The 23,576-nt window shown below is 49.3% G+C and overlaps 1 protein-coding gene across 1 annotated transcript; it reads left to right on the top strand.

The window, feature by feature from the left end:
* Positions 1–1,061: 1,061 nt before the first annotated feature.
* On the top strand, positions 1,062–23,576 carry Cdhr1 (cadherin related family member 1). Its single transcript, XM_046450253.2, has 17 exons — positions 1,062–1,379; positions 2,005–2,100; positions 3,062–3,207; positions 4,626–4,676; positions 5,790–5,879; positions 7,212–7,298; positions 8,573–8,689; positions 9,767–9,910; positions 11,635–11,713; positions 13,279–13,379; positions 15,529–15,732; positions 16,596–16,748; positions 18,150–18,314; positions 18,755–18,822; positions 19,384–19,612; positions 20,263–20,520; positions 21,303–23,576. The coding sequence occupies exons 1-17, from the start codon at positions 1,325–1,327 to the stop codon at positions 21,831–21,833; spliced, it is 2,574 nt and encodes an 857-aa protein (XP_046306209.1). The 5' UTR covers positions 1,062–1,324; the 3' UTR covers positions 21,834–23,576.

Genomic DNA, 23,576 nt, shown 5'->3' on the forward strand with positions numbered 1-23,576 from the left:
GCCCTTGGAGGTAGGGGGTCTCCTCTACCTGAAATCACACCTTCTGAAGGGCATCCTGGAATGTAACCTGGCTTCAAGTGGCTGCCCTGTGCCCTCCTTTCTAACTCAGGAATGACACAGCCATGAGAAGGGAGTTAGGCTAAGTTTCCAAGCACACTCCTGTGTCAGAACAGGACAATGAGAGAGCCCAGGGAACTTTACTAGAAACTGGCAAGTTCCTGTCCTTACCTGCTTCAGGTAAGGTAACAATCAGCCAGGTATCAATCAGCCAGGGTCCCAAAGCAGTGCCTTGCTTTGCCTAAATATCCTGCAGGTCTGGGGAGCTCCCCTTACCTGGGCAGTCCATACTTGAGTTGGCCAGCTATATGCCAATCTACCTCAAGATGGGGTTTGAAATTGCCTGCAAACTATTTGCCTTTCCTCCGCCAGCTTGAAGAGTGAGTCAGCTGCTCCTCTATGGTCACCAGACCGTGCTCTAGGGATGAGAGTGAGTCTGCTGCCCACAACACACAACACATGTGATGAGACCCTCTGGGAGAGCTGGAGGGCAGGCAGGCATTCCTGGGATCCCAGAAAGGAGGCCCTGACAACCCTTCACCACCTGTTCCCCATCTTTTGGTCTCACCTTCAAAGCCTTTAGGAATGTGGTTCCTGGGACCTATTTAGATTGCTAAGGCAAAGCCTCCCCAAACCTCTCCATCTCTTTCTCCTCTCACTTCTCCTCCAGATATCCCTTTAGACCAAGTCTGGGCTTTTTTCCCTGCCCACTGTTTTGTCTTCAAGAATGCTCAAGAAGTCCTGAATTCCCTGAAACTCACAGAAGAAGTTCATGAAAAAGGAAAACTGGGGTGGAGCCCTAGCCCTACCAGGACTTGGGGACCCAAGGAAGCCCCAATTTTCCAACAGCCTTTTCAGGGCAACCAGGGGGAAAGACACTCCTTTCCCTCCATAATGCCCTGTCTCTGCACTTCGAGGCCCCTGGCTCCTGAGCGCCAGGCTTGAGCAAAGGGGGCGTGGTGGGAGGGAGGACAGTCCTGTCAGCCCTCCTGCGGGCACCTAGGAGCAGGTCCCTCAGCTCCGTTCCCACTAATTGGTCTCATTAGGCGGTGGGCAGGAGTGCTCTAGCTGCACAGATCCAGCCCTGTCATCCGCTTAGCGCCCTCGCATCACCCGGCACTCCCGCCCCGTGCCCCCTCCCGCCGCTGCCGCCGCAGCCGCAGCCACCCCCATTGTCGTCTCTGCTCTCCTCGCGGATCCAGGGCATGCTTGATGCTCCTGCTCCCGGCCTCGGCGGCGGTGAAGCTCACTATCCACCCGCGGAGACATGAGGCGCGGGCCGCGGGCCGTCCTGGCGCTGGGGCTGCTGCCCTTCTGCCTGGGTGAGTGGCTGCTGGGAACCTCCTGGGTGACAGGGAGAATGGGGGACGGCGCGACTTGGGTGGACTCAGGGACATCGTCCACTTCCAGAGTGAGACTCGGGCTGCGGGACGCGGGCGGGAGAAGTCCTTCCAGCTGTCTGGCCCGGCCAGATCTTGGGCGCTCCTGGGGCGCTTCTCCAGAGGGGTGGACCCAGATCCCCACGGTGTGGGGCTAAACCCTTGCTGCTCTCCCTTCCTCGGACGCAGGGTGGGAGATTGACTAACTACTTCGATGGCTTGGAGGGACAAGGGAAGGTATCCTGCCTTGCAGTATGACCTTGTCGGGGCACTGCCCCTCTCTGAACAAGAGTTTTCAGTCCTCCCTTTGATGGGGGTGGGATTGGGCGCCACCTCGCTCCTAAACGCCCGGATAACGTTGTGTCTTGGAGAAGCTGGAGCGCAGTCGGAGCCCATTGGAGTTGCGGGGGTAGGGGTGCACTGTCCGCGGCGCCCAGCGGGGATCCTCCGTGCAGCAGAAGTTGGAGAGACAGAGCGCTCTTCTTCGCACTAGTGGGGTCTGACCAATGCCACGCTGGTGCGAAGCTCTCCCGGGGTGTCTGGGGGATCTTTCCTTTCTTCTTTCTAGTCCAGGCCAACTTTGCCCCCCATTTCTTTGACAACGGAGTGGGCAGCACCAATGGAAACATGGCCCTATTCAGCCTCCCAGAGGACACCCCCGTGGGTAAGTAGCCCTAGCTTCAGCCCACCCCCACCCCCACGCCAGGTCTCCCAGAGAGCACGCTGCATTCCCCTGGATGCAGAGACGCAACCACGACTCCTCTGAGCCTACAGGGTGCCTAGCTCAAGGCTGCACATGCCCCTGGGGGATTCCTTGTTTGTCCTCCAAGTTCCCCAGGGCAATGTCAGGAAAAGAGGTCACCGCTGCCATGGCGACCTAAGCCGGGACAGTCCAGGAGACCGGGGAGAGAGCCTGAAGACAGGGTAGGCCCCTGGGGGCAGTCAGTGGTCTGCAACTTGGCGATAAGGCACTGCTCCTTAGGGGCTTTGTGACCTTGAACAAATATATTTACTTTCCTGAGCTTCAGCTCTCTAGACTTTAAAAAGAGCCACCAAGTTCCAACCAGCTGAAATATAAAGAGATAGCGAGGAGTAAGAAGAAAGGGTCTCAGCCCCTCTTCCTTACTCTATCAGCGTTGGTATTCCTAAAGAAAAGGAGGAGCAAGTTAAGCAGCACCTACCTTCAGAAATCCCTGAAGTCTTCCAGGTGACTTCCTGCCTTCAGTACTGCTCCCTTGTCTCCTTGCTTCCCCCACCCCAGGGATAGCCCTCCCCCTCCTCCCAAGTCTTGGCTGCAGAGAGAGAAGTCATTTTAGACAGAGGGAAATAGTCACTATAGTCAACTAGGCACAGCAGACCTGAACCTCCTCCATAATCTGTTTTACAGATTACAGTCAGCAAAGTGGCTGATAATAACATCTGACAGTTGTGAAGAATAAAAATAAAAAGTGGGAAGAAGCCAGGAAGGGTGAGACCAGTCAGGAGCTCCCAGTTCAGGGCAGCACCTTAGATGCTGAATTGAACATTCACTCTATAAACATTTGCATCCTTGGTTCTGAGCAGCTGCCACTTTCAGGATAAATTGGGTCCCAGGTTCTAGGTTTCCCCCACTGTGCTCCTTCCAGGTACCCATGTGTACACACTGAATGGGACAGACCCAGAGGGAGACCGGGTCTCCTATCACATCAGCTTTGACCCGAGCACCAGAAGCGTCTTTTCTGTTGACCCCAATTTTGGAAACATCACTCTGGTTGAAGAGCTGGACAGAGAGGTATGGGGATGTGTGAGAAGCCCTTCAGGGCTGCTCCTGCTAGAGCATGCCAGTATGTGTCAGATCCTCTCTGCAGACAGGGGACCAAAGGGGTTAGGGGTGGTGATGCTGAGGCTGCCCAAGAACAGCAGCTCTGCCTCTGGGCTGCTTTCCATTACAGAGGAGACTTTGCTCTCAAGGAGGCGGGGGTGGGGGGTGGGGGGATGGCACACACCTGTAATCCCAGCACCTCAGGAGGCTGAGGCAGGAGGGTTTCAAGTTCAAAGCCAGCCTCAGCAACTTTTCAAAATAAAAAATAAAAAGCTCTGGGGATCTGGCTCAATGGTTAAGCACCCCTGAGTTTCATTCCTGGTACTAAGAAAAAAAAAAAGAAAAAAGAAAAGAAAGAAAGAAAAAGAAAGGTGAAATGTATGCACTTTGAGGTTTCTGAAAGAAATTTCCTGCAGTGGTCTTTCCTGCAGTGGTCTTTGAAGCCAGTCCTTAGACAGATCCTATAAGCCATAGGGATGCTCAGCAGATCAGGACTGGAAAGAGTAGTTGAGAGAATGTCTGAGTTTGGAAAACCTCCTCCCTTCTGCAAACATCTGAACCTGCCAATGACAAGGTAGGGGATTCCTTTCCCTTTAAAGACCCAACACCAGGCAAGGTGCAGTGGCACACACCTGGAATCCCAGTGATTCAGAACAGAAGCATTATAAATTCAAAGCCAGCCTTTTTTTTTTTTTTTTAAGGGCTGGAGATGTAGCTCAGTGATAGAGTGCCCCTTGTTTCAATCCTCAGGACCATAAATAAATAAATAAATAAATAACCCCACAGCAGGCTGGTCAGCCTAGTTGGCCACATAACTAGACCTCAGCTGTGGGGCTGCTGCCAGTTCTGCTTCAATGACAGAATCCACTAGCCTCAGGCAGGATAGAGAAAGGGAAAGAGGACTCAGTGACTACTGTGGAAACAGCACTCCTGGCACCCACAGGGATCTGGTGACCTTATAGACGTCACACAATGTCCTGGGGAGCTCTTGAGACAACATGGGCATAGACCACTGCAGATCTCTGGGATATGGAGAGGTGCAGAGAGATAAGGGAGAGGTAAAGGAAAAGGAAAGAAAGGATGTCCTCTTCTTCCAGCTAACCAGAATTGGCCTCTCCTCCCACTCGAGCAGGAGAGCATTTTCTGTTGGGGCCCCATCAGTTGCTCTGGGTCTATGAGAACCCCTGATACATAAATCCCCCAAATCTCAAGCCTGGCAAGAGGCAGCTTTCAGCCACACTGGGTGCACTGCCACCACCAGGCCCTGCTCCAGGGCTTCCTCAACATGCCCAGGCCTCCTCTGATGGTCCAAGAAAAGCTCCGCTAGCCCCAGCATACCCAAGGCATGTCAGATTCCCAGACACTCACTCAGTTCCTGTGCTTCACAGAGGGAGGATGAGATTGAAGTCATCATCAGCATTTCTGACGGCCTGAACCTGGTGAGTGCGCTCCTGAGCTGCCCTAGCAACATGTAGCCTTTGGGCCTGAGAAGGGCATGGTTCCTCCCCTAGCCCACTTGAGGGTTCCTGTAAATCCAATCCAGGGTCCAACAAGACCTGCCCAAACTGCCCAGAGCAGAGAGCTGAGTGAGGTATGGAAGAGAGAAGCAAGGTGGAGAGAACAGAGAGCAAGTTATCTCCACTGACCTTCTATGGGTCTAATCCACATTCCATAGCAACTCCTCAACCCTGCGCCCCCATCTGCTCCACTTGCTGGAGCTGAACTAAACACTGACCACCCAGGAGTTCTTCTCACCTGCCTCACACCCACTGGCCCCCCCAGCCACCCCAATCCACACCCAAAGTGCCACCAGAGACATCGCTGTGAAATGTAGATCTGAACACCCCTCCCCCAACCTTTGCTTTGCAACTCTAAAAGCAAGTGCCAACAGCTGGCTCCCACCACCCTCAGGATGAAATCCAAGCTTCACTCAGACATGCGGGACCTCCCATCAGGCACCATCTGCCTTGCTCAGCTTCTCTCTCTCATCCATGACTTAGCATCTCCTCTATTCTCTGAACTCACTATCTCAGTCCTCTTTGCCCTTGCACACATGGCCCCTTCTTCCCAACCCACCACCCAATTCTACCTCTTTCCTCTGGCCAATCTGCTACAGGGATTAATATTCACTCCTCTGAGAAACCTCCCTACTATCCACCACCACAGCCCCAGCTAGCTGCGGCTTCCCAGGGCCTCTAGATGCAGCACACACAGTCCGAAGGGATGCATTTACACAGGCCATGGTGCACCTGGTGCCCTTGAGGGGTTCCATGCAGGGGAGAATATGCTGTTCTTTATCCCATATCCAAGCCACCATGGCCACTGCAAAATAATGTACCTTCAGACTGTCTGCTGTCTCCAGAGTGGAACACAGTGCTTGGCATTAATAAGATTTGTTGCATTCAATAAATAAAAGAAGAAAGGAAGGGAGAGAAGGAGAGAGAAAGAAGAGATGGGTAGGAACATATACTTGGGGGTATTAGAGGCCACCATCCTTTTAACCCCCAGAAAGTCTCACTGCCCTGACTCCTGATCACTCTGCCCTTTCTTAGGTGGCAGAAAAAGTTGTGATCCTAGTGACAGATGCCAATGACGAGGCACCCAGGTTCATCCAAGAGCCTTATGTCGTCCTGGTTCCTGAGGTAAGAGGAGCCACTGGACAGGGAAGACACCCCTCCTCAGGCCCACAGCCTGCCTGCTAGAGCTGCTGTTTGCTCTGGCCCAGGGAACCAGGGCCTGGAGTGCAGAGCACCTGTCCTTCCCTTCACTTGCTGCCCTCTGGAGAGCCCACGCCTCTGTGTCCTCCCCTACCTCTGCCTCCCTGCCCTCCCACATTAGGTTTTATTCCCAAAGAATGTCTACTTACCGTTTTCCATTATAATTAATGCATGTTAATTGTAGAAATGTGTAACTTATAGAAAAGTAGGAGGGAATAGTTTTGAAAATCACGCTCAACCCCTCCAACCTGAGAACATGTTACATTTTAGTGTATTTTCTTTTAATTTTTGTGTGATGATAGGGTTTTTTTTTTCATTTTTTGTTGGACATAATTGTGAACATAGTAAACAAATGCTATCAATATCTTATTTTTCACTTTATTTAGGCCCTAGAAATTTTCCTCATTCATTGAAAAGTTATCATTTTGAAAGCTTCCACCAAGTGAACAATCCATCTTCATTAACTCATTTCTTTATGCTTGGATATTAAAAATTTATATTTTTGATATTATAAGAAATATAAACCTCTGAGCATACAGGATTTCTTTTCTTTAATTAAGATTATTTCCTTAAGGGGCTATGGGTATATTTCAGTGTTAGAGTGCTTGCCTAGCATGCTCAAGGCCCTGGGTTCCATTCCCAGCCACAGAAAGAGAGAAGGCAGGAAAGAAGGGAGAGAGGAAGGAGAGAGGAGGAGAGAAAAGTTATTTTCTTAAGATAGAACCCCAAGGTTTGAAGTTACTGGGTCAAAAGCATAAATACCTGTATCCAAGGTGCTTTTCCAGGTCACCTGTTCACTTCCTGCCCTACAACATAGAGAAGAGTTTGTCTCCCTGACCCTTGTCAACACCAAAAATTCTCAAAGTTTAAAATGTTTGCTAAGTCAGCAAGAGAAACCAATTTCATTCTTGTTCTGAAGTCTGTGTGTGGGGTCCCTGGTGATCCTAAGTATGTCCATGTTTGTAAACCGTGTCCTCATTTGCAGATTGCAGTTTCATATATAAACCCCTCATCTACTTGGGATCTTGGTCCTTCCGGTTTCTCATTGGGCACCCCCAGTCTCTTGCCATGTCTTTCTCTCCCCCGTTCCTCCTCATCTTTCCTGCGTTCAGTTCTACATGTCTCCTCCGTCTCTGTCCTTCCCCCATTGGAGGCTTGCATATGTCATTGTTACCTCTTCAGCCTCTCAGTCCCCTGACCTCACCACTTCCCTATGCCTCTGGCCCCTGACCCTTCCCTGTGGCTGTGGCCCCTCAGGACACACCTGCCGGAAGCAGCATCTTCAAGGTCCATGCAGTGGACAAGGACACTGGCTCTGGAGGGAGTGTCACCTACTTCCTGCAGGTAAGGTGGGATGCATAGGATGCACCCAGGGTTTGGGGCTGGAGGGGACACTTGGACATCCTTCCTTCAATCACCAGGAACCTTAGACCAGTGCCCTCTACTGTTCCCAAAGAGCATCCACAGGACTGAGACAGACAGGTCAGGACCTGAGAGGGATAGCAGGCTTCTTCCTGACTCCCCCATCCTAACTTCTTCTAAGTTGGCCTGTTCCCACCCACTCCTATGAAGACCTGTGACCCTTAGTCCTCGACTTCCCCAGAATCCTCCCCAGGATAAGCCTCGGACACTTTGCACCCACACAGGGTAGAAGAAACCTATCTGGGACTACAATGGTCCATAGAAAAACGGGCAGAGGGAACAACTCTCAGAATAAGAGCTACTATGCCCTGACCCCCACCCTTGTCCATCGGTGCTGCCATGACAAAGGCAGGGACCCCTCCCCTATAACCCCCACCCCTATCTGTTCTCCTAAAAGCCAACTGCCTCTCTGACATGGCTGCTGTTTCCATGCCATTTCCTCTTCTCTGCATCTGGTCACCCACCCTGACAATTTTCAGTGTACAGCTTGGTATAGGTTCTGAAGAAACATACCTTCGACTCCACATGGAATTGGAGAGATCCCCCACTTACCACTATGTACTTTCAACACGTAACCTGAATTTTCTAGCTCAGTTCCCTCACATGTAAAATGGGAAAGATATCCTCACTGAACAACTGTGAGGATTAAATGTACACAAAACTCCAATCACAGCACCTGGCACTTAACACCTAACCCTGTGGCCTCCTGAGCACCCCCACCAGAGGTTAGTGCTCCTGCTGGCCTCCTGCAGACTGCTCATCATCCCTTGCTGCTCCCAGCAGGAGCTGCCCTGGACAGGCACAGCCCTTACACGTGGTTTGAAGGTCCCCAAGGCTCCCTCCTTCACCATGATACTGAAACTCCAATGCCCTCTCAGAGTACCATCCGCACGTTTCTACCTGCTGGTAACTTCAGGCCAAGGATGAACCCCATGTTTTCCAGCTGAGCAGAAAGAAAAGCTAAGGCCCTGCTTGGAGAGAACATTCTGGTCTTGACGAAAACTGTGGGAGAGAAAGTCCTAAGCACAGTCTATGAGGATATCCTGGGGGCCAAGAGGGCTGGGTGCCCTCAAGTTGGAACCTCAGCCCCCAAACCAGAGTTCCTTTGACAAGGGCCCATGAGAACCCTTCAGAGTGAACATTCCTGGGCAGCCTGGGGTCCTCCCTCAGGTCCAGTGCCTCCCTGATTCTTACAGAACCTGCACTCCACCACATTTGCCCTGGATCACCACAGCGGAGTGCTGCGCTTGCAGACCAGAGCCACTCTGGACTATGAGAAGTCCCAGACTCATCTTGTCACTGTGATTGCCAAGGTAACAGAGAGTGAGAAACAGAGGAGCATCTAGTCTGTCCTAAACTTTCCTGGAACACAGTGAGGTTGTGCAGCAGGAGGGCAGTTTGCAGAGCAGGAGGCATAACGGGAATTAAGGAGGGAGGAGAGGCAGCTACTTAAAATCTTTTGTCAGGACTTATTCTCTGGGGAGCCTGGTGCCTATGGCATGGAGAGGCCATATGCCCTTCCAGGGGAGAGGATATGACCCTTCAAGACTGATGGCCAGGATCAGCTAGGTAGGACCAAGTGATCCCCTCACTCCCTTCACAACCTGGCCTCTGGTACCTTCCATTGGTCTGCAGGCTTGCTCACCCCACTCCTCCTCTTCATGTGAGCAGTTCCTCTCTCTGAGCCTCTGTTTCCTCATCTGCCTGCTCCAGAAGTTTAACTAAGTTCTTCACATTTCTGAAGTGCATGGTGTGGGAGCCAGGAATCAGCAGGGCTCAACCAAGCCTCTTCCCCCTAAGAGCAAAAGCTATTCCACTAGGCCTAGAAGTTTCTTTTGCAGGAAGCCCTTTACAGGTTACATATTGGCTAGAGGTCATCCCACTACAGCCTCCATCAGGAGTTCCAAGTAGGGCCCACCTACTGGTTCCTCTGTGGGGGCTCAACTCACTGCACACTTCTGTTAGGCTTGCTCAGGATAAGGAAACAAATCCCATGTGCCCCCATGGCACCCAACTCAGGCTGGACCTGTCATCGCTACTCAGGTGTTCCAGGCTTGGTTTTGGGCTGGGAATGGGAATTTAGCCCTGACCTCCTCCTCCTCTGGCACTTGCTCATATGAGGTCCTGGAAAAAGAACCACTCCTGTATCCAGAGGACCCTAGTGCACCCCAGACCCTGGTTGAAAACCTTCATGCATCATCTCATTTAATTTCCCCAATGTCCTTGTGAGAGGAGAAGTAACTGCATTGACACAGGAGCAAACAGAAGCTCAGAGAGGGCAGATGGCCCCGCAGCCAGTAGATGGTAGGTGCCAGACTCCTATGGAGTCTATCCCACTCCTGAGCCCAGCTTGTCTTCATTCTCCTTCTGTGGTCCTGGTTTTTCCCCAGGATGGCGGGGGCAAGCTTCGAGGGGCCGACATTGTGTTTTCAGCCACCACCACTGTCACAGTCAATGTGGAGGACATTCAGGACATGCCTCCTGTCTTCGTGGGCACACCCTACTATGGCTACGTGTATGAAGACACCCTGCCGGTGGGTGGCTATGCCCCTCAGCCAGTGTCCCCTCCAGATGTTTCCTTCCCTGTCCCCTTGTGATTTCTTGGGGCCCCATGCTGAGGATGCTGGACTCACCCTGCTCCCTGGGAACACCCCCTTCATACAGAGGCTGGCTCTGGATTAGGCTCAGCCCATGAACCAGGAGGAGGAAGCCCATACCAGTGTGGAGCATGCTTCTGGGCGCTGAGGCTATGCCAGGCAGTCCTATATTCATGCAAGTTTACGCCAGCCTGGCTGCAAATGTCAGCCCCTGGAAAGGTCAGAGAGAGAGGATGGCGAGTGGCCAACAGTCTTGTTTGAAGTGGGGCCTTTCTTATACCTTTGGAGGGTGAGGTTTCCTTTGTGCCTCCACAGCCCCAAGCGTATAGCCTAGGGACCCTCCAACCAGCATTTCTTCCATCATCTGCTGTGTGAATCACGGTGACCCTTGTGAGGCATCCAACCCAGGTCCAGCTGGAAGGCCAATCTCTACGTCCTTCGCACGTAGTCAAATCTCTGCCCCTGGTGCTTCAGCTATTGTTCTTGTGTTCTGGTCTGTGGGTGAATCCCCAGTGGTCAGTTTCTCCAGGCTGGCTTGTGAGACTTAGCCTCTCTGCCACACCAGGAACCTTACTATCCTTTGAGTACCCCACTCCATCTTACTACATCATTTGATGCCCCTCCTCCTCAGTTCAGCTCCGGCACTGCCGCACATTTGGTGTAAGATGTGGGCATCTCCCCTCTGCTCCCATAGCATGCCCGGCACACCCCACTTGAGCTCATCCATTCTTGGAATACATCCATGTATTTAAAGTGCCTCCCAGCTGTACTATGGGCTCCCTGCAGGCAGAGCAGTCCAGAGCCAGACCTCAATTGGCCACAGTGGATGCAACAACTCTGTGCAATTATTTTGCCTTCTCAACTTTCACTTTCCCCTTTCCCTGATTGTTCCCAACTCCATGAAACAAAGAAACTGAGAACATAGAGCTGGAGACAAGCACAGAGAACGGGAGGGAAAAATACTGGCTGCCCTTAGTGCAGGCTGCAAGATGGGTTGGGAGAGCCCCAGACCCACATGCTGAAGAGCTAAGGGCAGAGAGAGGTATTGAGGGTCAAGGCTTGGGGTTGGCTATGGAGGGAAGGCAGCAGCTGAACCCAGTTCAGATGTAGCCCTGAGTAGTCAGGCAAGAGGGTAGGTCCCAAGTAAGGTACTTAGGGGCAAGGTCAAACTGGACTTTTTCCTCTCAGTAACCCATCTCCAGGGGCCATAGGATAAAGTACAAAGTGTGAGATGTTGCATCTAAGGTGCTCTTGGGATCCACCCCTCTCACCTCTCCCTCATGCACCTCTAGAGTAGAGTGAGGGCAAAAGATGGAGGGGGCAGCAGGGTGAGGCCAGAGAGTGGGGGACAGCAGAGTGAGGCTGAGTGTGGCCTATGGGACTGGAGTCAGTCTGGAGGCCTGAGGGTCTCTGGGCAGCCCATGCTATAACCTTGTGGGCCAGGAAAAAGGGAGGCTCAGATTGTCCCTCCATCCCTGGGAGGTCAGTGAGTGCTGGAAGCCCCCTGCAGAGTAGGGCAGTGTCACAGTTCAGGGCTACCCAGAGACCTGGTTCTTTTCCTGTGTGGGGGTGGCACTTCCCTTCTGTGATGGGGAAGTTTCTAGGGAGGGGGAACCCCCAGTGTCACCATTAGCCTTAAGCAACTGCTTCTGTTCCCCCAGGGCTCAGAGGTGCTGACAGTGGTGGCCATGGATGGAGATCGGGGCAAACCCAACCACATTGTCTACAGCCTCGTGAACGGTGAGTCTAGTCTAGCTTTGGAGCTACAGCTCTGACTCTTTGGGTGACCACAGAAAAGTTCCTCCACCTCTCTGGGTTCTGGTTCCCTTACCTATTGAGGTCTGAGGGTCTCTAGGCAGCCCATGCTATAATCTTGTGGGCCAGGACAAAATGTGGTAGAGAAGGCCAACTGGGCCCTTCAGGAGGTGACAAATGTGCTGCAGTCTAGCAACAGCGGGAACAGTACTGGGGTCCTGAGAGCCACACAGTCCCCACTGATTCTCATTCCCTTCACCCTGAACACACATTTGTGAATGGCGATAAGTGGCAACTTTTCTTTTGTGTGTGTGTGTGGCGGGAGGTGCTGGGGTTCGGAACCCAGGGGCACTTTACCATTGAGTCACATCCCCAGACTTTTTCATTTTTAATTTAATCTTATTTTGTTTTTGTTTTGTTTTGTTCTGTTTTTTGAGACAGGTTCTCACTAAGTTGCTTAGAGTCTCGCTAAATTGCTGAGGTTGGCTTCAAACTTGTAATCCTCCTGCCTCAGGGTCACTGGGATTATAGGCATGTGCCACTGCACCTGGAGGGTGGCAACATTTCTTATACTCTTGGAATTTCTGTACTTTTTTTTCTCATTCTTTTAAATATTTGACTAGAGCATATAGTTGAATTGAATAAATAAGCACAGTGATGATATGGTATGACCCTAGTACTAGCCCTACATATGGATGAGGAAACGGAGGCTCAGAGCAGCTAAACTGGCACCCAAGTCCCGACCTCTGGATTTAAACCCAGGTCTTTTAACTCTGCAGTGTGCTCTTTCCACACCTGGGCAGCAGCTGAACAGGCTGCAGTGTTCCTGAGGTGGTCTCTGCAGCCCACAGGAGGCCAGGTCATCACACCTGGAGTCTGATTCCAGATGTGCACATGTCTTTACACTTTCACCCAGAGACTACCACCTCCCACACCCTGTCCTAGGACACATCTGATACACACTTGCCTTCCAGCACCTCACACCTGCATGAACATGTCCACCATCCCAGACAGGCTCCTTTCCCCAGATGCACAGACATTGGGCACCTTCCTGCCCCACCACCACTGCAGCCTTTTCCCAGTCACAAGGCACAGCCCAGCCTCTGTTCTTGCTTCTCCCTCTGCGGTTCCCCACCATCTCCTTGTTCTTTCCTCGTTCTCTCCACACCCTCAGTTTCTTCCCCTCTTTCCTTCTCTCTCCTCTTCCTTACCTCCCTCTGTCTTTATCTCCTTTTTGTTCCCTTTCTCTGTCGCACACACACACACACACACACACACACACAGTATCATGCATAGGAGAAGGGATACAGTATGGAACCTGAGAGCCAGACAGAAGTGAGTTCAAGCCCTGGTCTGCACTTGCTGTGTAAGCTTAGATAAGTTAACTTGGCCCCTGTGAGACTCAGTTTCCTCATTGTCAAGACACAGATGAAAACAGTTTTGCAGTCTACAAGGAAACCTCCATTAGCTAATGCTTGAGAAGCGAGTGGCGTGACTCCCCTACACCCCCCTGTGGCCCTGTGCTGAACTGCAGGGGACTTCTCTGACAGGTAGTGATGGAGCCTTTGAAATTAATGAGACATCTGGAGCCATTTCGGTCATGCAGAGCCCTGCCCAGCTCCGGAAGGAAGTGTATGAGCTGCATGTACAGGTAACCCCCTCTAGCTTTGCCAGTCCTGCCCACTCTCCAGCCCTGGAGGGCTACCAAGGCAATGAGACCCAGGCCCTCCTTGATCCCTGGGGCTCAGTCTGAGGAGGGAGCTAGATGTTGCTACCTTGGGCACCTACACCAGATTTTAGCTCGTGTGTGTGTGTGTGTGTGTGTGTGTGTGTACACGCGTGCACACACAGCAGGAATTATGAAAAAATAGGAAGAAATAGGACTGAAGCAGCAATGCCTCCAGCACCAGTAAGACCCAGCAGGTGGAGACTGGTGGAGGAAACCATGGTGGATGAGGGTAAGTGAAGATATTACAAGCCACAAAATCCCTGGAAGCCCAGGCTGGGGACAATAGCACATGATATAGTAAGGAATCAAGAAGGAGTCAAATGAGATTGGAGCAGAGTTCATAGGCAGCATGCAGAAGAAGGAAAGTAGGAATCCCAGGTTGGGAACCAGAGCATCAGGGGTCTGAATGTGAGGTATGGGTTTTCTCTAAAGCAGGGCATGTGACTTGTGCAGCCACACAGAAACTGTGTTTAGGAGGGTCCCACACTAAAGTTAATTCTCTGCTGTTTACTATCTTCAAAGTTCCAATAACTTATGATGTTTTATTGGATCTTCCCCAAAACAATGAAGAGCCGTTGAAAAGTTTTGACAGTCTCATGTTGGAAAGCTCATTGTGGCTACTTGGTAACTAGTTGGGTTCCAAAATTTGGAATGTGGGATCCTCTCTTAGGATGGGAATTCAGAGTGTGTGTCTGTGTATGAAAGGGGTAATCCCAGGACTCTGGTTGTTATGAGCACTCGGGGGATCCTGGCTCCAGTGCTAGCCAAGCATTTGAGAACTCAATTAGGATCTGAAGAGAACTGAACAGGACACAGAAACACCATTCAAGGAGTCAGCAGAAGAGGACCTGTAGAGGTAAAGGGAGGTGGGATGGCAGAAAGGGACAAATTGCAAAATACAAAGTGGTCAGATGAAACCTAGATGCTACCATCAGGAGCATGGGAGAGGCTACATGTTAATTAGGAAGGAAATGATGAGTCTGGGTGCCTGGAGGACATTGAAGGTGAAACATCCATACCTGGGCATGCAGGTTTGGAACTCAGAGGAGAGAGTGTCCATATTCACTGTGAAAGGCACAGGAAGGAATGAGAGCACAAAGGATGGCTGTGGGAAGAGAGGAGCAGTTGGCTAAGTCTACATCACAGGAGCATCAAAGGAGGCACAGGTGAAGGAAACCCAGGAGGGATCAGAGAGGTTGAGGATAACTTGCCAAGAGCAGAATCACATTTTCCAAGGGAATGGAGCCCTTGGGAAGGTGCAAAGGTGATAGCGTGGAGTGCAGCACGGAAGGCAGTGTGAAGTATCTAAATGTGGGACAGGTGAGAAACGAGTGGGAGTAGGAAATGGAAACAGAAGGCACAGGTGTCTGAGAAGGGAAAGGGTTAGGAGAGCAGCCAGGCTGTGAAGGAGTCATTTTAGGAGAGTGACCTTGTAGTACCAGAGCATCCTGATAGAAAAGGGAAAGGAGGCCCTGGAAGATATTTGCTCAGATATTTGCCACATTATTAATGAGATACTATGGACCCTCAGCCCTGGTTTTTCAGCCTTTATTAGTTATCCAATGCTTCATGACAAATTACCCCAAACCCAGAGGCATAAAACAACATACATCCATACTCTCAGTTGGTGTAGGTCAGGGGTCCAGGTTCTGTTTGACTAGGTCCTGGGTTACAAGGTCACTTTCATGGCTATAGTCAGATTGTCAACCAAGACTGGGGTCTCATCTGGAGGCTGGAATGTAGAAGGATTGTCTTCCTAGCTCACATGGTTATTGACACTACTTAGTTCCTTGATGACTCTTAGCTAGGGGTCACCTATTGTCTCATGGGCCTCTCTCCAACATAGCTGCCTCCTTCATCAAAGCCATCAAGGGAGATTCTGCTAGTAAGAGAAGTTACAATCTCATGTAATCTAACCATGAAGTGATAGCCCATCATCTTTGCCATATGCTGTCAGTCAGAAACAAATTGCTAGGTCAGACTACACTTAAAGAAAGGGGATTATACAGGACCATTGGGGCCAACAAGAGTCTATCTGCCACAAAGCTGTAGCCACCTCTCCCCACCCCAGGTGACAGAGATCAGTTCTGCAGGAAGCCCAGCTGCCCAGGCCATCGTCCCTGTCACCATCAGGATTGTGGACCTCAACAACCATCCACCAACATTCTATGGAGAGAGTGGGCCTCAGAACAAGTTTGAGCTGTCCATGTATGAACATCCGCCCCAGGGGGAGATCCTGCGGGGCCTCAAGATCACCGTCAATGACTCTGACCAGGTGCGTGGTCTTGCCCTCAAAGCTAACTGGCTCTGTGTCAACTGTCACTGCCTATGTAGCAGGGGCCAGGCAGATCAGAAAGTGAATGAAACCAAAGGTTATAATCAAGAGGGAGCAGAGGGACAATGCCAATCAAAGATTATCTTCTCAGCATAAAGGAATTCAGAATCAACTAAAAATGAAAAGCCACAGAGAAAAAGAAAATTACGTCATTTGCAAGAAAATGGATGGAACTGTAGAACATCATGTTAAGTGAAATAATCCAGGCTCAGAACATCAAGTGTCATATGTTTTCTCTCATATGTAGACGCTAGAGAGAAAAGGGGCGGGAGGAGAGAGATCTCATAAAAATAGAAGGGAGATCTGTAGAAGAGAGGAAGTGGATCACGGGGAGGGAGGAGGAAAGGGCAAGGAGAGGGCAAAGGAGAGGACACTGAGGAATGAATTTGATCAAATTATGTTGAGATAAAACAAAAAAATATGCTGTGTACATGTACAACTATGCCACAGTGAATCCCACTATTATATATAGTTATAATGTACCAATAATAATTTTTTAAAAAAGCAAAAGCCAGTCAAACAAAACTCCCTGCATCTGACCCTCCAAACAAGTGTTTGCAAATATGTCCTTCCACCCCTATGATCAGCACAGAAACTGGGTCTTATGTGTTTGTACCTTGCTTAATCCTTATAACCTGCTAAATCTTTCTGATCCTTGATCAATGCACCTTTAGAAAGAAAGATGACTCACCTTTCAGGGATAAGGGCATTTCCCTATGCTGAGGGCACTTAGCACCTGAATAGGATGTGTTTCTGTTCTCATTTATCTTCCCTGTTTCCTCTTTCCATGCTCCATTGCCCAGGGAGCCAATGCCAAATTCAACCTGCGGCTGGTGGGACCCAGAGGCCTCTTCCGAGTGGTCCCACAGACGGTCCTAAATGAAGCCCAAGTCACCATTATTGTGGAGAATTCAGACGCCATTGACTTTGAAAGCTCTCAGGTGTTAACCTTTAAGGTAGGTGATGTTTTGCACTGTCTTAAATGGGGAGTGTAATGGGGTGCTCACCCCATTATTGATTTATCCTGAGGGGACTCCTATCACCCCTGTCCTTCCTGGTCCTACTCTTTTTCTCCCTGGCCCTCTGCTCCTCCTGCTGACATGGGGAGAAGGTGCTAGGTCTGGTTGGGGGAGAAGAGTGGCGCACAGACAGCCTCCTACAGACTGCTCATGGCCTCAGCTTCACTGAGCTCCCAGCTCCTAAACCACAACTAGGCCCAGGAATGCAAGGGATGGAGAGTCAGAGAAAACTACCACTAAGATTTGGCCTGTTAGTAGAAAGAGAGAAACCGTTTGATCATCAAGATGTTTTCCCATGTGTCTTTGACATCTGTCATTTATTCTGATAACCACCTTAGCTGAAGAGGGAAAAAATACTTTTTTAATGTCACTTAAAATTAAGTAAAATTATAAATGTATACAAATAATCAATATTACATATTAACTTGTTATATGTTAGTAAAAATCAACAATAAATACTACATTGATATTATTTAAGTCATCATTGCACTTATACACACATATATACCTGAAGCCCAACATCATGTTTAAAAATGAAATATTAAAAGAATTCTATGAACTCTGGAACAAAACATGAATGCCTGCCATCACCACTATTATTTAGCATGATTTTTGGAATAACATTGTTCCCAAAGAAAGAAAAGAAATAAAAGTCATAAATATTAGAAAGAAGAAGCCAAAATTCACATTATTTGTAAGGGATATAATTGTTTCTTTAGAAAATCTAAGAGAAGTAGTTTAAAAACCATTGGAAAAATAGCAGAATAGCTGACATGTTCGATTACAAGTTGATACCCCCAATCAAACAGAGAATATATAATAGAATAAAAGACTTCTAGAAATTACCATAACAAGAAATGTGTAGTATTTAAATGATGAAAAATGCAAAAATTTCATAAAGGGATACAAAAAAGGCAAGATATGTAAAGATGTACCTTGTTTTAAAAATGCAAGTTCTCCTTAGGTTGATATAGAATTCACTATCTCCCCAATTAACTCTGACTTAGAATTTCCTTTGAGAGGAGGTAAGAAAACTTATCCTGGTTTTTATTTGGAGAAATAATAGTCAGAAAATTTGGAATTAGAAAGGAATATATATATATATGCAGATCAGTAGAACAAAAAAAAAACTGGCTCAAATATAAACAGGAGCTGTCTGTGAGGGAGGAATGAGGAGAGATCTTACAGATGGTGGCAGGAATAACCTCTTGGAAGCGGAGAGTAAGAACAGAGACAAGGCAAGGGGTGCTGGACCAGTTCTGGGGAGCACGTGGTGGGAGGGCCCTGTGCAGGTGACTGTCCATCCAGACAAGTCCTCAGTTTTCCCTCCTTCTCCAGCTCCTGGCCATTGAAGTGAATACTCCAGAGAAGTTCAGTTCCACGGCAGATATTGTGATCCAGCTCCTGGACACCAATGATAATGTCCCCAAGTTCACTTCTCACTACTATGTTGCCAGGATCCCTGAGAATGCCCCAGGGGGCTCCAACGTGGTGGTTGTCACAGTAAGTTGGGGACTGGCCCCAGGACTTGGGGTGGGGTAAGGGGCCTTGTAAGTGAGACAAATTCAGGTTCCAGTTTAAATCACAAAGTCCACAGTCATTAGCTGTGACTTTGAGCTGCTTGCCCTCTCTAGCCTGTGTTCCTTCACTGGTCTGTGTTGAGGACATATGCACAGGCCATGGGACCCATCCCGTTCCCTTCCTCATATATAAAGGAGGAATAAATGACTTGAAGATCTGAACCTTTTTGTTCCCCCAACACTTGAGAACTCCCTGGAAGAAAACTAGAGACCTAAGGCAGTCTCCCGTCTCTTGGTGAGTTCCTCTTCAGCTGAGCAAACTCCAGGCCTCCTTGCATTGCCATTGAAAGCAACCCTTGCTTAGGGAGCTGTCAACATGTCCTGACCACAAGACAGGTGCCACTGGAGTTTTCTCTCTTCCAGGCTGTGGATCCAGACACAGGACCCTGGGGCAAAGTCAAATACTCCATCTCTGGTACTGGGGCCGACCTGTAAGTAGATCCAGAACACAGACATAGCCTCAAGCAAGGGATTTATTTGGCGGTGGGAGGAGGTATTTTTGCTGAAGGCAGGAAGAACCTGGAAGCCATGGGAGCCTGGGTTGCGGGACAGTGAGCATTCCAGAGTGCAAGGTGGGTGGTGATGAATAGTGGGAAATAGTACAGAGCCCAAGTCAGAGATTTCTGGGGACTTAATAAGCAAGGTGCTTAGGAGAAAAGAAGGTCATGGTCACTGCTAGAGCTAAGGCAGGAGGCTTTCTGAGCTAGGCAAGCAGTACTGGGCTTGGGGAGGGAGCAGGGTGTTGGAGGAGAGCTATAATTCCCGGTTGTTAAGCTCCTCCTCTCCCATTAGACTGCAAGGATGGAACCTGAGCTGGCAGGATTTCTGGGAGAAGCTTCATAATGCCTCACTGCTGCTTCCTGGAGGCAGCTCATCTGCTTATCGTTGCATGCATGGATGTGTGTACATGAGTGGGTGCATGTGCCAAACACACATATGTACACACATCCATGCATGTGCATACCTGTGCCTGTTCTTTCTATGCCTGCCAGGTTCCTGATACACCCGTCCACTGGGCTTATCTACACCCAGCCCTGGGCGAGCCTGGATGCTGAAGCCACTGCTAGATACAACTTTTATGTGAAGGCTGAAGACATGGAGGGCAGGTACAGCCTGGCTGAAGTATTCATCACTCTACTGGACGTCAATGACCACTATCCCCAATTTGGAAAAAGCATCCAGGAGAAGACGATGGTCCTCGGGTCCCCAGTGAAAATTGAGGTGAGTTTTGAGGCAGCTGAGCTCCCCTAAAAGTCTGGTTCTAGCAGCTGAGAGAGACACTGGAACATAACAATTTAGTTTAAAATAAAAGGTAATGGATTCCTACTAGGGGCAATGGACTTTAAGGTGTTTTACGTAACCTCATTTCCACCTTATCCCAGAAAAATCTTCTGAGAAAGAAGACATTACAAATGGAAAACAGGAAGCTCTAATGGGTTAAGTGTTTATCTTCTCTGAGTTCATATAGCTGGTCTGCCTGCCTTCAGAGCAGTGCTCTGTCTACTGGGCTTCACTGTCTTCCCAATGGCGAAAAAGTATGAGCTCTGAAACCCAATGGAATTGACCTTGGATCCCAATTCCCCTCCTTCCATTTCTACCTTTGGGCAAGTCACTTAGTATCCAAGCTTTCAGTTTTTCATCTATAGTATAGATTCACCAAGACCTACTTCCTAGACTTGTTCTGGCAATGGAACCATACAGGACCTAGCATAGCCCCTCACTCACGGCAGTGCAGACCTTCTATTTTTTTCCCAGCTTAATCCATCTCAATTAAAATCAACCATTTCCAAGCTCCATATTACATCTGGTTTATCCAGCATAGAAAGATATCTTCCCCAGGCCTGGCTTTATCCGTCCCTCTCTGTGCACAGGCCATAGATCAGGATGCAGAGGAACCCAACAACCTGGTGGACTATTCCATCACCCATGCGGAGCCAGCCAATGTGTTTGAAATTGATGCACACACAGGAGAGATCAGGCTCAAGAATTCCATCCGCTCCCTCGATGCTCTGCACAACATCACACCTGGAGGGGACTGCACATGGTCTTTACAAGTGCAGGCCAAGGACCGAGGCTCCCCATCCTTCAGCACCACAGCCTTACTCAAGATTGACATCACAGACACTGAGGTGGGTACAAAGCACAGTAAGGAAAAAGTAGCAGTAGTCAATGGACCTTAAGGTATTTTACATAACCCAGGCCTCTATGACACAAAGGCAGAGGGAGAGAGATCATCTCCTGGCTTCCTCCAAAAGATGCTCATTGCTATCAAAGGCTCCCTAGGCCATCAAACCAATAGCCTTGGGAATCGGACTGAAATTCTAGTTTCAATACCTATAAATAGTGGAACTTCAGGCTTTCCTAGGATTCTGTTACCTTTCCCTATAAAATGGAAATAATGATGCCTCTTCACACAAGTGTTGAAAAGTAAAAGTGAAATAATTATGTGTAGTTGTCTGGCAGAGAATCGTCGCTTTAGGGATTTTTGATACATTTATGTTAGTGAATTCCCCTGTAATCACAGACAAACAATATCCTATGCTTCAAGGACAGCGTCCAGCAAAACAGATGTATCTAAAAGAGGTTGTTGGCATCATGTTCTGCCTGAGTGATTGTCCTAGAGAACGATTTGCATTATGTTCTCTCTCCCTATGTAGTTTTTCTGTAAAGAAGCCCATAGCACTTACTAGATTCTCAAATTCTCTTAAAATACATCAGGCTTGACCTGGGAGTGTAACTCAGTGGTAGAGTTCTTGCTGTGAAAGCATAAGGCCCTGGTTCTATCCCCAGCATGGGGCTGTTGGGGGGGGTGCTGACTCATCCCATCAGGCTTAAGGAAGTGCATGCCCCCACTCTGTCCTCCAGGGACCAGTGGGAACAGTTCAATGCAGGCAACGGCTTTCTCTTCCAGACACTGTCCCGAAGCCCCATGGCTGCCTTCCTGATACAAACCAAGGACAATCCCATGAAGGCCGTGGGTGTGCTGGCCGGTATCATGGCCATTGTTGTGGCCATAACCGTCCTCATCTCCACTGCCACTTTCTGGCGTAACAAGAAGTCCAACAAGGTCCAGCCGGTGCGACGTGTATTCCGCAAGCGTTTCAGACCTGCACCCCGCACTGCCCGCACTGAGTGGCTCAAGTTCAGGAAGGACAAGTCTGCCACCAAGTTCATGCTAAAAGAGGATCCTACCAATGAGAACTGCAATAACAGCACTGGAAGCCCATTGCCCCCCATAGCTCCAGCTCTCCCTCCACCCCCCAGAATGGTGCCCAACACAGTCACCTGCTGTACGGTGCCTACAGTCTCTGGATCCCTCACCCCAGAGAGATCCCAACAGTCACCTCAGTCTGAGGCCTTGGGAAGCTCCACCCAGTTGACTCTGGTCTCTGAGCTCAAGCAAAAGTTTGAGAAGAAAAGTACAAACAAGGCTTACTTCTAGAGAATACCCTGTAGCTCCTTCTTCCCTTCCTACCCAACATAGCCACCCTGCTGATCTCAATGTGCTCCCCTTCCTCTGCTTCTGAAGGTCATCCCTGTTTTGTACCCCATACACAAGTCTCTGGATAGGGCCTTGGGCAAGCAATTTCTCAGGATGCATTTAGCAAATATGTCCCCGTGCCCCCAATCCTTGACAAAGCCATGATGCTCCCCATTCTTCAGAGGCCAGGAGTTGACAAGGAGCTAGCTCTATGCATCTTCTACTCACCAACCCCAGACTTCACAGTTGCTTGGGTCCTACTGGAATCTCATCATAGGGCCTTGGCTATATGTGATAAGCCAACAAGAATCTGGATCCTGAAGCCCATAGCTAAGAGCTTGAGCAGGAAAAGGAGATCTAGTCCTGGCTGAGGCTGGAGGTCAGCAAACTTTACATTCCATAGGAGAGGAAATGCAGGCAAGCAGGGGGAGAAGAGACACTGAAAACTCATCCTGGCTGCAGGGCTCTGCCTGAAGCCACTGAAACACTGAAGCATGGCACCCGGGTGAGATTGTAGACCACTGTTGTGCTCATGTGGGACAAGGGACCTACAGGTATAAGATGGTTTTACCAAGAGTGAAGGCAGAAATGCCTGTCCAGGACTGCCCTGGTCCTAGAAGCTGGAGCCACACTGGGAGCTCTAAAAGTACCCAAAAGAGGGTTGGGACTCCTCTCTGAGAAGCTGCCCCACCAGTCCTCTTCCAAAAGACAGTGTAGGGTGGTAGATAGATATCCGGGCTGAGATCTAAGGGATCTTCTGTTTTTATTCAACTTAGGGAAGCTGTTTTAACTCTCTGATTATCTTCTTCCTCATCAGTAAAACGAAGAACCTCAGCCCCCAAGGTTGTGATGAAGCCTTCAACCAAGTGCAAAGTGGCACAAATGCAAAGTTTTTTTTTATGCAGGCCAGTTCTCTGAGTACAGTTCTTCTAGAAAATATCAGAATCTCTCAGATACACTGGTGGTGTTGTGCTGGCTACCACTGGTCCCCAGAAGCCAGAACCAGATGGCGGCTTTCTGTTTCTGTTCTCCCCTCACCCATTCCACTCTCAGGGAGCACCAGAGCTGGGCAGCAATGTCTAGTTCGAGTCTCCATTTTGCCAAGATAAGGGAAATGAGTTCCCAAGAAAGGCATGATTTGTCCGATGTTGCATAGTGGGTTAGTAGCTGGGATCTGGTCTAAAAGCATTTTCCTGTAGCCTAGGCATACATTGTTAATATGTGACAATGTTCCCAAGAGAGAAACCCTACAAACCTGCTATGGTTAATATACAGAGGTTCTTCCCTGCTTTAAGGAACCTGCCATAAGAAAATCTAGATTTATACACAGATAGAAAAATAGAATTGTTCTTTACATTTTGCCCCACTTGCACAGAAGCCCTCTAGAATATGTCGTGATTTTATGAGAAGAGATTTTATGCTTGTGTGATGTCTGAATCTGTGTTTTGAGGTATAACTCAGATGTGCCAGTGTACAGAGTTCTTGCCAGGGTGTCTTCAGTTCCTAACCCAAACAGTATTAATGAGGGGCAGGCTCTAGCATGTCAGGAGCCCAGACTGGACAGGTCTTTCCAGACTTTTCAGGAGAGGGCTGGGTTGGATCATGTCTGCTCATTGCAGGGAATACAGCATCCTTACAACATGCATGCGGTCAACCTCTTTTGTAAATGGTAAATAAAAGTCTAATAACTCTACAACAATATGA

This window comes from Marmota monax, unplaced genomic scaffold (assembly GCF_021218885.2).
Source record: "Marmota monax isolate L192 unplaced genomic scaffold, Marmota_monax_Labrador192_F-V1.1 WCK01_AAM20220418_F8-fsc00004, whole genome shotgun sequence".
NCBI lineage: Eukaryota > Metazoa > Chordata > Mammalia > Rodentia > Sciuridae > Marmota > Marmota monax.

What these genes read in the sequence shown, in the direction of transcription:
- Cdhr1 (XM_046450253.2), top strand. Translation starts at nt 1,325, where the DNA reads ATGAGGCGCGGGCCGCGGGCCGTCCTGGCGCTGGGGCTGCTGCCCTTC. An exon ending in TCTGGTACTGGGGCCGACCT is followed by an intron (nt 18,823 to 19,383) that starts GTAAGTAGATCC and finishes TATGCCTGCCAG; the next exon opens with GTTCCTGATACACCCGTCCA. An exon ending in GGTCCCCAGTGAAAATTGAG is followed by an intron (nt 19,613 to 20,262) that starts GTGAGTTTTGAG and finishes CTCTGTGCACAG; the next exon opens with GCCATAGATCAGGATGCAGA.